Genomic DNA, 13,521 nt, shown 5'->3' with positions numbered 1-13,521 from the left:
TTCGCTGCTGAGCTTCATCGTCCCAGTGCGGGCCCCTCAGGGGGACCGGCAGCACACTGTCCCCTCCACCTCCTCTCGGGTCCTTCTCCGGCAGTGCTCTCGACAGTCAGGACTTCCAGCTGGTCCAGCTCCCCTTTTGGGGCTTGTGTGGAACAGGCTGCCTGGCCCACGAGCCCCAGGATGTCTCCTTTCTCTTCTTCTTTCTCTTGCAAGTTTTATGGTTTTATGTTTATGTATGAATCGGTGAGCCATTCTGAGTTCATTTTTGTAGAAAATATGATACTTCAAACTAAGGTTCTTATTTTTTGGCCTGTAGAAGCCAGAGCCTGAATTTCCCCAACCTCCCCTCCGATGATACCTACTTTATCCACTTCTACTCTATTCAAATATTTGCTGCTGTCCAGTGGGTGCCCAGCGCCATGGGGTCCTGGGGCCCGCAGGTGAGGGTGGGAGACCCCCAGGTGCCCTCCGGAGCCCACTGTCAGGCCTCGGCTGGCCACACCCTGACCCTCGCGGATGCGGCCTTGGGACAGCATGGGGGTGTCCACGTCAGGCCCCAGAGCGGCCAAGGGGAGCGAGCCACCTGGGGGCCATCCCCACGGGCCGCGTCCTGCTGGCCCCTTCTGCCCCGCGCCCCTGGCACCACCTTGGGGAACGCGATGGGGCAGGAACAATCGCCCAGCTTGTAGTCTCAGGCAGACACAAGCCCGCTTTCACGAGCCCACAGCCCCGGGTCTGTGCCGCCTGGCGCCAGAGGGAGCAGGCCCAGTGCCCAGCTGGGGAAGATGCTGCTCCGGCCACGCCCCCAGCGGGCGGCGGGCAGAGGCTTCCTGCAGCCGCCAGCCTGGGTGCCCGCGCCCAGCCGAGCAGGCCACACCCCTCCACACCCCAGTCCAGGGAGACCCTGGGCCTCAGGAGCACGCCCCAAGGCTGGGGAGGAACCTGCCCTCGTGGTGGCGGAGCTCCAGTCCAGCCCCAGCGGAGCCTCGAATGAGCGTCCTGCAGCTGCTGTAACAAAGTGCCCCAAACTCAGCAGCTCAACCTCTACTTAACCTGACAACCCAGAGGTCGAGGCCTTCCCCCTGGAGGCGCTGGGCAGGGTCCACGTCCTGCTCTCCCAGCTCCTGGAGGTGCCGCGCTGTGGCCCGTCCTCATCCTGAGCAGTGGCTTTTCCCTCCCCGGCTCCCTCCTGCCCTGTCCTCTCTCTGACCTGGGGCCCCCACCTCCCTCCCGGAGGGTCCTTTGTGATAACATCGGGCCCCACAGGCACAGGCAGCTTAGAACTGGGGGACACAAGAGAACCCCGCTTGTTTTACACACATGGCTCACGTGTTATCGTTGCGGCGCTTTGCGGTGAGTGGTGGTTTTGATTACTCAGTAGACGTTCTTCAAAGGAAACTGAAGGGTGTGCGCATTGGCCTCCTCACTCCTGCTGCAGAGAAGCCCACGGCCTCTGCCCTCCCTGCGTCCTGGACAGCGCGGCCCCGGCCCTCAGGAGGAGCGGGGGTCTTAGGTGGCTGCTCTCTGTCCTTGGGAAGCACGTGGGGTTAGTGGGACCCCAGAGCAGGACAGCCCCCCAGGCCTGGGGTCTGGGAGAGCTTCTGGGAGCGTGTAGAGTAGGACCCGGGCTAGCCCTCGGCGAACAGGGCCGTCTCCGCGCCGTGCACAGCGGGCTGCCTGCCCACTGGACAGACAGGGCTCATGACAGCTCCCTGCAGGGCTTGTTGAGCCAAAGCTTCCATCCTGGCTCCAGGGACTGCCACTCACAGCCCTCGAGACAAGGCCCAGGGCAGGTGCACGCCTGTCCTCAACCCAGAAGCTGCTGCCTAGTCCAGCAGCAACAACTCTCTGTGGGTCAAGACCCTTCCCCGGCTCAGACTTCATCCTGGAGCCATGCCCAGCTCTCCCAGGGAGCCTGTCTGGGCGGCCCTGGGCAGTGGGCCCTTCGCACCCTCACAGCAGGAGCCTGAAACCTGGCCCGAGGGCTCTCTGGGAATGGCACAGCCGACATGCACCCCCGTGTGGTGGGGGGGTGGACGGTGGTCTCAAGCCGGCCGTCCTAAGGGAGGCACAGGCCCGCTGCTCCCCAAAGTCTGGACAGGAGGGTCGGATGCATGTGCTCCCCAGCGTCACCCCCTTCCCGAGCCACTGCTCAGAAACTTGCCCCCAGGCCATCAAGAGCATGGTCCCCTGGGGTGGGCCCGGGGCCTGCTTCCTGCCCCATGGCTTCACACCCTGAAAGCTGCCAGCACCGCCACCCCCCGGGGGCCGCAGCCATTTCGTCATCTATGACTGTGACAGACGGCTGAAGCCCCAGGGACCATCGCCATCAGTGGGTGAATGGAGACAAAATGTGGTCCACGCTCACACGGGATATGATTCAACCTTAAGAAGGAAGGAAATGCTGACCCGGCTACATCATGCACGAACCTCGAGGACGTAGCCATGAAATGAGCCAGACACGGAAGGAAAGACACTGTCTGACCCCAGTTCCGAGATCCCCGGAGGAGTCAGGGCCACGGAGACAGAGAGTAGGGGGAGGGGCCAGGGGCTGGGCTTGGGGGCGGGCAGCCAGCATCCATGGGGACAGGGTCTCCGTCTAGGAAGTTGAGAAAGTTCTGGAGACGGGTGGTGGCTGAGCAACAGTGTGAATGCGCTTAATGCCCCTGAACTTACAAATGGTTAAGATGCTAAGTTTTATGACTATTTTACCACAATAGAGACAGGCAAAAGGAAGAAAATCTTCTCTAAAAATTTTAGACCAAAACCTGGAGTCAGGAAGATGTACTTCATTGCACATTTAATAGCACATGCAGCATTCAGAACATCATGATAAACAGGGTGGGGTTCACACATCACAGAAACACTCAGAGGCAAAGCAGGGGTCCCCTCAGACCAGGACACACGGGCGGGAGCCAATCGGGATAACGGCGCTGTTTCATTGGTACTTCAGGTCACTGGGAGTCCGATGGGCACAGGCCCCGGCCGCTCCAGCTCCACTGAGAGCAGGCCTGGTGGCACTTCCAGGGACAGTCAATTGATGGATGACATAGGTGTGCGGGCCACAGGCGGGCCTGACTCACGCTCCTACTCGGGGAGAGGCCCAGATACCCGCCTTCCCAAGGCGACGCTCCAGGTAACGGAGGCCTTTCTGCAGGAGGGTGACTCACAGCTGCATCCAGAGTATGCTCAGAAGGTCCCTGCACTCCCTCCAAGTCTCTGAGAGGCTGCTTTGTGGAGCAGTGGGGGCAGCAGGGCTCCTCCCAACCTGGGGGACAGGGCTCCCATGCCCAAGGAAGCCCCAGACTCAAACAGTGGGTTCTTCTCTGCTGGGCGTCCCGGCCCAGCAAGGTGGCCCCCGCCCTGACGGTCAGGCAAACTGGCCCATGTGCAGGGCTTTCCAGGAAAGGGGAAGGTCACCGCCCCCCACTCCGCCCTGAGGCCGAGCCTGGCTGAAGCCACCAGAGCATCCCCAACCCTGGCATCTTGGGGAGCTCGGGGGAGGCGCACATCTGAGGGAGGGGCCTGAGCTTTGCAGCCTCAGCTTCCAGCTCCAAGAACAGGGACGACATCGCCCCAAACCAACCGCAGCCCAGAGGCCTCACATCACCAGGCCTGGGCTGGGTCTGGGAAGCTGCCTGCACCCTAGGAGATGGGGGAGGGGGTGGGCTCCCTGAGAGGGGCCGCGAAGGGGGACAGGGCAGGGAGGCGGGGAGAGGGCTGCCTTCCGGGAGGCACCGCGTTTATTCCCAGAGGGCTGCAGGGCGCTCAGACGGTGAGCGAGATGAAGCTGTTGTAGCGCTGGATGTTCCTCTTGAGGATCTCGGAGCAGGGCCCCAGCACGCGCTCGAAGCGGGGCCGATCCAGCTTCACGCACTTGAGGGGCCCCCGTGCCACCACCGTGGCCGCCCGAGGCCGATTCAGCAGCAGTGCGATCTCCCCTGGGGGCGAGGGGCGTCAGGGCTGTGGGCATCAGGGTACCTTCCCCGGGGGGGCGGCACCCAGGACGGGCATCGAGGCGCCCAGGCCTCCCGGGACTCCTGCGCCCCCGTGGAGCCCGGCCCAGGCCCTTCTGGGGCCCCGCAAGCCGGCCACCCCTCCGAGGACAGAGCCCCACACTCACCGAAGTAGTCGGAGGGCCCGAGGCGCCCCACCTCCACGTACTCCTCGTTGGGGGACCGGCGCTGCAGGACCGAAGCCGTGCCCTGCGGAGGCCAAGGCGCATGTGAGGGTCGGCCAGCGGGGGTCCAGCAGGCCAGGGTGGGGGTTCCTGGGCTCACCCGTGAGGGCACTGTCTGCACCCTCTCCCGCCAGTTCCACGCGCCCCTGCCTGGAGTGAGGTGTGGGCTCCGGGAGCTGTGCTCGGCGCAGGGCACCCCCTGGATACCCCCGGGCCGGGCGCTGGCAGAATCTGGAGCCACCTCTTGGGCAGCACTCCTCCAAGCCTACCTTGGCCTACATGTCAAGGACAGGAGCAGTGTGGCTGGGGGTTGCGCTTCCCCCGCTAAGTGATGGGGCGCCTGCAGACCCCAGGGCTCAGTGATGAACAAGACCACAGTCCACACCTGAGACACAGCTTTGGCAGCCGCAAGCCAGCCCCAGGGCCTTCCAAACATAGAGCCCCTGACCTGACGCCTGGGGTCGGGGGCTGGAACCTCGTCCAAACTGGGATCCTCCCCATGCACCTGAGGAGTCAGGGCGAAGCCTCCCCAGCCGCCCCGCCGGCCCACACAGCCTCCAGCGGCTCTGAGCCTCACAGACAGGCACAGCGCCTGCTGTATCACCCTGGCCCCAGTGGGGCACGTCCACACCGTGGCTGAGCAGCCGGGGCCCCGGGACAGGGTTCCTGCGTCATCGGGGTCCCCTCGCGCCCGCTGGGCCCTCAGCTATCCACTGCTCACGCGTGCCCCCAGCCTGGACAGCTGGTGCCAACACCCCGGCCATACAGACGAGCACAGTGTGTCTCCCTGTGGACTCAGCTCACCAGGACCCAGATCATGAGCGCCGGCCGGGCCACACCCAGGTTAACAGTAAACCCCTCTGCCTGGGCAGCGAGAGACGCAGTCAGAAGACCCTGCCTGCGCCCGCCGGGCCTGGGACCTCTGCCCCTGGGCAGCCCCATGCTGGCCCCCTCCAGCCACGGGGCCACTCGGCTCCCAGGCATCTGGGGCGCTTACGATGCCAGTGGACAGACAGAGGGGCCTGGAAGCAACAGACTTCTCCACCCACCCAGGAGTGCTCCCTGGGCCAGATGCCCACAGACCCGGGCCGAGGCGCGGGGCCTGCAGGACACATGGTCTCGCGCTGACGTCACAGAGAGGAGCAGAGCCCTTCTCCCCTGGAGAGGAGGGCAGTCAGTGCCGGGCTGAAGGCTCCACGAGGACCGCAGCGACTCTCTGGAGACGATGCCACATTTACCTAATTATCATTTACACTCATGCCTTTTCACTTATACAACTTACATTCCCATTTTAGACAATTTTCCACTTTACAGCTGGATCATTTTCCTCATCGGGACCCCAGTGATGGAAGTGAAGCTTTCTGGTTTACTCAAGGCTTAGAGCACCTGAGAGACTTCAAGCTCCAAACAACAGAAAACCTGATTTAAGGTGTCTGAAGGCTACTAAGGGTAACCGCTATCCCCAAAACCAGAAGATGCAGGAGGGCTTCGGGGCTGGCCAACTCAGAGGCCCACAGACATGTGTGAACCTAGGCTTGTCCTTGCCTCCTGTTTGGTGGTCTCGGTTGGATCCTCATGGTGGGACCGTGGCAACTACGGTTCCGGGAGTTGCCAAACGCCTCCCCAATGCCATCCACAGGAAAACCTTCTGGAAGGTCCGGGCACCCTCCCCTCACACCTCACCAGCCAGAGCAGGTCACAAGCTCACCTGCAGCCAATGTGATTGGCTCCCCTCCCCAAGTTCTGCCCTGCCCACTCGGGACAGAGGTGAGGCCTGGGGCACAGAAAACAGGGACGGGCTCGGCTTGGCCACCGTTCTGCTTCTCACTTGTCTCCCCCCATGCTGCCCCCAACCTCATGCGGACCCCTCCCAGGCCTCGTCTTCTCTGGAACCCACGAGTCCCCCACGGTCACTACAGCATCTCTCCTGGTCACGCACAGGCCAGTCCGTCTTACGAGCCACGCAGGCTGATGAGATGACATCAGTTTCCACTGGGACAGATGGACAGAGCTTTCCCACCAGGGCCTTGACATGGAGGCTCAGAAGACCGAGGTCATGACAGACCCTCCATGCTGGACGTTGTGAGCATGGACGCACAGAAAGGTACTCAGAGGAGCCCCAAACAAGCAGAACCGACAGGGAACAGGCCAGCCCCCTGCCAGGTCCTCGCATGTCCGGGCTGCAGGCACATGGCCACAGACCACGTGTCCCCGGCGGGGCGTGCGCTGCACCAACTCTCTCCCCGCTGCCGCAGCCCCACCTCCACCGGGGTACATCTGCCAAGGGCGCCCGGGGCGACTGGGCTACGGGACAGGGCCACACGCCCCGGGGTGCCCGCAACGACCGTGGGGGGCCGCCTCATGAGGCAGGGAAGCCCCGCAGCGGCCCCGGGCGTCTCCATTACAGCAGCCGAGGCCAGCCAGCCGCCACCCCCGGGCCCTGATGCAAAGGCAGGCGGTCCCTGTCCTGGCAAGGCACAATCAGCAAGCCGGGCGGGAGCAAGGGAAACGGGCAGATGGACTCGGCAGGGTGGGGCCTCAGCCAGCAGGGCCGGGCGTTCCCACGACACGGGCCCTGGGCGTGCCTAGCACACGCCCGGCTCTTACCACCCCAGAGAGACCATCACGGGCCCGGAGCAGCCGGCCTGTCCGAGCTCCTTTCCCAGACGGCAGAGAAGGCAGCACAGACGTCCTCCGGGGACTGAGCACCGGAACTCTGGGGGCTGGAAAAACATACTTGCCAGGATCCAGATCATATTCCCCAAACTTCTCACTCATTGATTCTAGCCCAGCTCTAAAAATAAACTGGGTCACAAAGGAGTCGGCCCAGGAGGACGCACGAGAAAAATGTCCCTGCCAGAGCCTGGGGGAGACGGGGTTATTACAAGAGACCCGTTTTCCTTGAAACATTTTTCATTTTTAAAATTTTTCTACAGAGTTGAAACCCAAATCAACTCTGGTTTCGACAACGGGCACGCGTGACGTTTATGAGATAGGAAGCAGCCAAGGTCAAGGGGGACGCGCTCGTTGAAGCAGTGCCTCAGGCTTCCCACTCCCCGAAACTGCCCCCCAGCCCGGCCCAGAGCCCCCGACAGTGCAGGTGACGGCTGTCAGGAGTCACGGTTCCGGCCGTGGGGGCTGCACCCAGCAAGGCAGGGAGGGCAGCCTTGCCCCCCCAGGGACCGCCCCCCATCCTGCAGGCCATCACCCAGGCCTCTGACTTGTGAGCCAGATGCCGCTTGAGGACTAAGAAAACTGACCAGCGAGGACCGGCAGACGCAGGCACCCCCAGAACCCGCATCCTGGGGGGACAGAGCAGACGGGTCAGGGCTGGAGGCTGCCAGCTCTGCACCCGAGGTGCAGCCCAAGGGGGGTCGGGGTTCGGGGCTGGGCAGATAGGGTCCAGGGAGAGAGATGCCCCCATCCAGGCTCCCAGCTGCTGGGCACAGACAGAGTCTGTCACAACCCTCGTGCGCGTCCAGCCCGGCGAGGGAAGGGACACACACGCGTGTCCGTGCACAGGGCTGAACCTGAGCCCCGGCCTGCCTTGCAGTGAGCACTCGGGCTCAGGGCCCACTGACACCAACTTCAGGGAGAGGAAACACTATTTTATTTAAACAAAAAGTGTGAAGTGTCAGTCGCTCAGTCGTGTCTGATTCTTTATGACCCCATGGACTGCAGCCTGTCAGGCTCCTCTGTCCATGGGATTCTCCAGGCTAGAACACTGGCATGCATGGCCATTCCCTTCTCCAAGGGATCTTCCTGACCCAGGGATTGAATCATGGTCTCTTGCATTGCAGGCAGATTCTTTACCCTCTGAGCCACCAGGGAAATGCAGTTATTTAAACAAATACATATTCTAAAAGAAACATCATGGCCATAAATGGGAACCGGCATCACTTCCTATAAACTAAAGGGTAACTGAGAGAAGGAACACGGGGGCGGGTACACGAAGGCGTGCAGACGCACCTGCCCCACCCGCAGCGCCCGACGTGGCCTGCGCTCTGCACGGCTCCCACGGCCCAGGCCTGGCTCCTCCACATGCTGGCCACTGTCTGGGGAGACCCAGGCACCCCTCCAAGCCTCAGTTTCCTCATCTGCAGAATGGGCAGGCTGCCAGCCACTGCCAGACGCAGGGAGCCAGGAGTGCAGGCCCGGGGCAGCCTGGCTTAGAGCGTGCAGGGAGCCGCTCTTGGGCCGCCCCCTCCCAGCCAGCCAGCAGCGGCGGGGGTGGGGGCTGACATTCCCACAGGCTGATTCGTCCAGGACGGCATGTCTGCGGGATTTTCCTTGGCCAAAACAGGCGTCTGTATGGCCACGGTCTACGCACGGTGCTTATCTCTGCCCCCCTGGTGCTAGGGAGAAAACGGGACCTCGGGATCCATGTCTGTGGTCTGCGAACGTCGCTGCTTCGGGGACCAGGGAAAGCAGAGCCCGACGGCTCACAAGGGGATGTGGTCAGGTCATTTGGAGGCCAGGGGTGCCCACGTGGCTGGCTCTGGGAGCTGTCCTCCCCAGGGAAAGGGCGACTGAGGTGTACAGGCTATAAAAGGGGGGGCTCCCAGAAGACAGGCCCCCAGCCCTGGCCCTCAGAGGACAGGGCCCCTGGGCAATGAATTAGGACCCAAGAGCCCCCTCGGCTCCTCTGACTCTTGCAGGGGACATCAGAGACGCCCAAGACAGGGGCTGTGCCATCTGGGCGTGAGGGCCCCGCACAGGTCCAGCAGAGGCGTGAGAACCTGCAGACGGTCAGCAGAGGCATGCACAAGCACCAAGCAGACACCAGATCGGGGGGTCCCCACCCCTCTGAGATACGGCAGTGGATGGAGCTCCTCGGTATCTACCCTGAGGGTGAGGTTGTAGTCACCAGCCCACAAAAACCTGCACCGAGATGCTTGCAGCAGCTTCCTTAAGTGTCAAGACTTGGAAGCAACCAAGGTGCCCTTCTGTAGGTGACAGATACATAAACTGGCGAAGGACAGGGGAGCCCGGCATGCTGCCATCCGTGGGGTCCAGAGAGTCAGACACACAGCTGAGTGAGTGAACACCACCAACATCCAGACGGTAGATTGTATTCAGCACGAGACACAAGGGAGCCATCCAGCCCTGAAGAGCTACCGAGGAGACGAACACGCAGGTCACCGGGTGAAAGGCACCGGCGAGGGAAGGCCTCAGACTCCGTGATTCCAGCTACAGGACCACCAGGAAAAGGGAGCCGGGGGACGCTGAAGAGCTGGGACCAGTGTGGGAGCGCCAGGTGGGCAGGGAGGCCGCTCATGTGATGCGGTGGCAGCTGATGCGGGCCTGAGCGCCCGAGCTGGGCCTCGGGAACGCATACAGGGAGGCCCGCCGCCGGGCAGGGCTGCCTGGTGGAGAGGCCGTGAGGGGCGGACCTCATATGTTCCCTCCACTTTGCTGTGAACCGAAGCCGCCCTTCAGAGAGACAGGCTCTAAACAGAAAGGATGCGGCCGAGATCGGAGACCGCTGAGTGCTGGTGACTGAGCCGGCAGTGAGGCCAGACAGCTGAGTGGGCGGGGCGGGCGGATGTGGGCCGACGGTGCTCGGCCCAGATGGGCTTCTGGAGAAGCACTCATCTGGTTCATCCTGGAAGGGGAGAGTGTCTTCCTGCTGCCTTCTGGACCGAGACGGCCGTGCTCCGACACCGATCTCGGGCACCGCTCTTGCCCCGGACACGAGAGTCTGGCACCGACCACGGCAGGACCATGCCGTCACAGTGCAGATGCGGGACGCCCTCAGGCACCTCCCCACGTGGGCCCTGTGACTGAGCCGCGAAGGACATCAGCCGGCAGGGGGAGGCCCATGGTGGGGGGTCCAGGACAGGCAGACCCCCAGGCCCTCAGGAGGCACCTCAGGAGCTGGGAGTCCCCGGCAGGACCGCTGCCGTCGTCTGGCTCATAAGAAGCCTGGGCAGCTGGACACAACATCCCTGCCCTTGCAGGGGAGCTCAGGGTGGGGTCCAAAGCCCTTGTCTGTAGGGCAGGGGTCTGGTCCAGTCTGCCCCCGGCGCCTGCCCGCCCACCCCACGGCCCCCCTGGCCTTGGGCCCGACCTTCCTCAGGACATCCCGCCCACCCTCCCCACTTGGAGGACTTGCACTGCCACGTCCGCACGCAGCCCACCGAAACCCAGGGCACGGCTCCACCCTGGCCTCCCCGTCTTCGCGTGGGACCAGGTCGGGTCTGCAGCAAGGGGTTCTCCCGCCTCGGCGAACACCCCGCACAGTGCCCAGCGGTGGCCATCGCCCCCGCAAGTCCACTGAGCCTCGGCCCGGTGCACAGTGGGGGCGCAGGCAGGCGGAGTCACAGGCAGCCGTGACCTCAGCTCGGCATGTGGTGGCTTTTGGGGGTCTCCCTAAAAGTTCCCGAGATGACAGTGAATGCAGAGCCCCCTCCAGAGGCGGCTTCAAAGCGGCCGCTCAAAGTCAGGGACGTTCACAAAAGTGATTTGCAAAGAGAGGAGACCGTCCCACCTCGGGTTTCCATGGCAACACCTCCTGGCTGCGGGAGCGGGCTGGAGGGAACCGGCTCTGCCCAGCTGCCCGCAGGCCCCTAAGGCTCTGCTGCGTGGAGTCACCCACAGAGTGGGCCGCGTCAATGAGGGCTGAGACCCGGGCCAGGCTCCGCCTACGCCCAGAGCCTTCCGGGGGTGAACTGAGTCTCCAGGGCTACAGGCAGCCCGTGTGCCTCTTGGGGCCCTGCCTGCCAGCCCCTCCCTGGGGAGGCCCCGGGCTGTGTCCTGCAGATGCTGCCAGGAGCCCCGCGGCTCCTGCTGTCTGCAGCCAAGACCCCTCGGGCCACCAGGCGCTTCAGGCCTTCGGTGAGTAGTAGGGGTCCCAGAGCGGTGGGGTTGCCTCGGATGCCATGGACAGCTGCAGGCCAAGGGCCAGGCACTGCGAAGACCACTGTGCCTTCTGTCCTCATGTCAGAGCAACCCCAGGTTGATGACCGCAGGCCTGCTCTGGCCACCGGAGAACACGCTCCCGGGGCACTGGGGTCCGCTGTCCAAGGGGCTGGCAGACCCCCACGGCCTCAGAGACGGCTGGTGTGACGCAAAGCCCAGAGACAAGGAGTGCCCGCCGCAGGCCTGGCAGAGGCCCCGGGGCCCGCCGAGCCCCGGCTGGCACCCGGAGGCATCGGTAATGACGCGTCCAGTGTGTGCAGGAGCCAGTCCTCATGTCTGTGCAGGTAGGGGTCCCTGTCAGCCCCTCACACCTGGGACGCAGCCCCCAAAGCAGCCCACCCCCACCTGAAGAGCAGGGGGTGGACAGAGGCCTGGCGGAAGGCGGGGTTGAGCGGCAGCGGAGCCAGGGGCGGCCTGCACCCGGCACAGGCTCAGGTCCACCCCAAGGGGCAGGGCCCGCCAGTCCACACTCCCCGTTCCTTGGGGAGCTGGGGGCCCGGCCTCAAGGTCAGCGGATGTCGGTGTCAACTGCATCAGAGAAACACCTTTGCAGAAACACCTGGAGACCCACATTGCACCAGGCACCTGGGTCTGGCAGCCTGGGTCCCTCCCAGCACATCCACAGGGCAAACATCCTTGCCTTTCCGGCTGTCTGCTTCGTGGGCCAACACTGTACCAAATCGTACAAACATGCAAGCAGCACGCATAAGAAATTACTCAGATGCGCCAGCACATCCTCCAGAGGAATCAGGGCCACGGAGGGCTCAGGGGAGGGTGGGGCTCGCTTGGGGGGACACCGTGCCCACTCAGAAGTGGCCGGGACCACGGGCAGGAAACACGGCGTGAGGCCGCGGACGCTCCGAGCCTGCCTTTCAGTTCTGAGCCCGTGACGCCTGTGAACCCTGAGGCCCCACCGTGACTCCCCCAGTTTGGTGGATCAGAGGAAAAGCAAAAAATATCCAAGTTGCCAAGGAGACCACTTCAAATATGTCTCACAATGCTGTGAAAGCCGTACCTTCTGAGGGGGTTGGGTTACCCTCTGGGGCCAGCACCACCGCGGTTCCTGGGAGTCACCCCCACACACTTCCCCGACCCCCACCACCCCAGTCAGTGGGGGGGAGGGGGCCCTCAGTCACTCAGCCGAGCTCCCACAGAGCCTGGAGTCGCTTTCCCAAGGCCCCCTGGGACAGCTTTTGTGCAGCAGGCGTCAGGGCCCCCGGGGAGGGCCCTGCCCCACCTCTGCTGGGAGCCCGCTCCACGGAACACAGACCACACTGCGGCTCCAGCTGTGCCCCCGAAGATGAGCACGGAACCCGGCTCTGACGGCCTCTAATGGAAGTGCCAAGAAACACCCAGCCCCGGGCAGCGGAGACAGGCGGTCAGCAACCCCCACCCTCCGCCTGAAGGGCGTCAACCCAAGGGACCCCGGGAAACAGAAGCAGCGCTCACACCACTCACACTACTCCTTCACACACACGTGTGCACACACACAACCACACCCCACAGTGAGGGCCCCAGGCGCGTGGAGCCTCTGGGGCCCGTCACCTGCTCTCCGAGAGTCCTTGGCGAGGGACGGCCCCCTCGCGGGCTAGGTCAGGGGCACACATGGTCCCCGCGGCCCCGTGAGGACTCCCTCAGCGCCACCTGCCACAGCTCTGTGGTTTCTCTGCCCGCGGCCCTAGGCCCGCTGGGAGCCCTTGGCCCCAGAGAATAGCTCTCATCCCCTCAGCCTCTAGACCTTAAGAACCGAGGCTGCAAACTCAATGGCCTGCAAGTGAGTGCAGAGCCCATAGCGAGGCAAGATGGCGGGGTGGGGACAGGGGCGAGGCGCGCAGCACGGCACCTGGGCAGCGAGCTGCGGCGGGCAGGCGCCGGTCCAGAGGCTGATCCAGGTTCTCACGTGACACCGATTGCGGTTGCTCTTCAGCCGCTCAGTCGTGTCTGACTCTGCGACCCCATGACTGCGGCACGCCAGGCCTCCCTGTCCATCACCAACTCCGGAGTTTACTCAAACTCATGGCCATCCAGTCGGTGATGCCATCCAACCATCTCATCCTCTGTCGTCCCCTTCTCCTCCTACCCTCAGTTTTTCCCAGCATCAGGGTCTTCTCCAGTGAGTCAGTTCTTCGCATCAGGTGGCCAAAGTATTGGAGCTTCAGCTTCAGCATCAGTCCTTCCAAGAAATATTCAGGACTGATTTCCTTTAGAATTGACTGGTTGGATCTCCTTGCAGTCCAAGGGACTCTCAAGAGTCTTCTCCAACACCACAGTTCAAAAGCATCAATTCGTTGGCACTCAGCCTGATTTTTAAATATTGACAATTCAAATGTTTAAAAAAGAAAACACACAGTGCAGGCCAGTGCACACCACATACCTCCTTGGCTGTGTTCAGAGAATGTGAGTAACTTTCTGCTAGCACG

General features: G+C 63.2%; 1 protein-coding gene across 1 annotated transcript in view; it reads right to left on the bottom strand.

Annotated features, from left to right (window-relative positions):
* Positions 1 to 2,783: 2,783 nt before the first annotated feature.
* The window catches only part of PRKAR1B (protein kinase cAMP-dependent type I regulatory subunit beta), a 68,713-nt gene continuing 57,975 nt past the window's right edge, over positions 2,784 to 13,521 (bottom strand). The window contains exons 10-11 of the mRNA XM_043455605.1: positions 4,124 to 4,205; positions 2,784 to 3,941 (exon numbers count right to left, since the gene is read on the bottom strand). Of these exons, the coding sequence (XP_043311540.1) occupies positions 3,769 to 3,941; positions 4,124 to 4,205 (255 nt within the window). The 3' untranslated portion in view covers positions 2,784 to 3,768. The remainder of the gene's footprint in view (positions 3,942 to 4,123; positions 4,206 to 13,521) is intronic.

Source organism: Cervus canadensis, chromosome 32 (assembly GCF_019320065.1).
Source record: "Cervus canadensis isolate Bull #8, Minnesota chromosome 32, ASM1932006v1, whole genome shotgun sequence".
In the NCBI taxonomy this organism is placed as follows: Eukaryota; Metazoa; Chordata; class Mammalia; order Artiodactyla; family Cervidae; genus Cervus; species Cervus canadensis.
The sequence above is the reverse complement of the archived record's forward strand: the minus strand, read 5'-3'. Positions and strand labels throughout refer to the sequence as shown.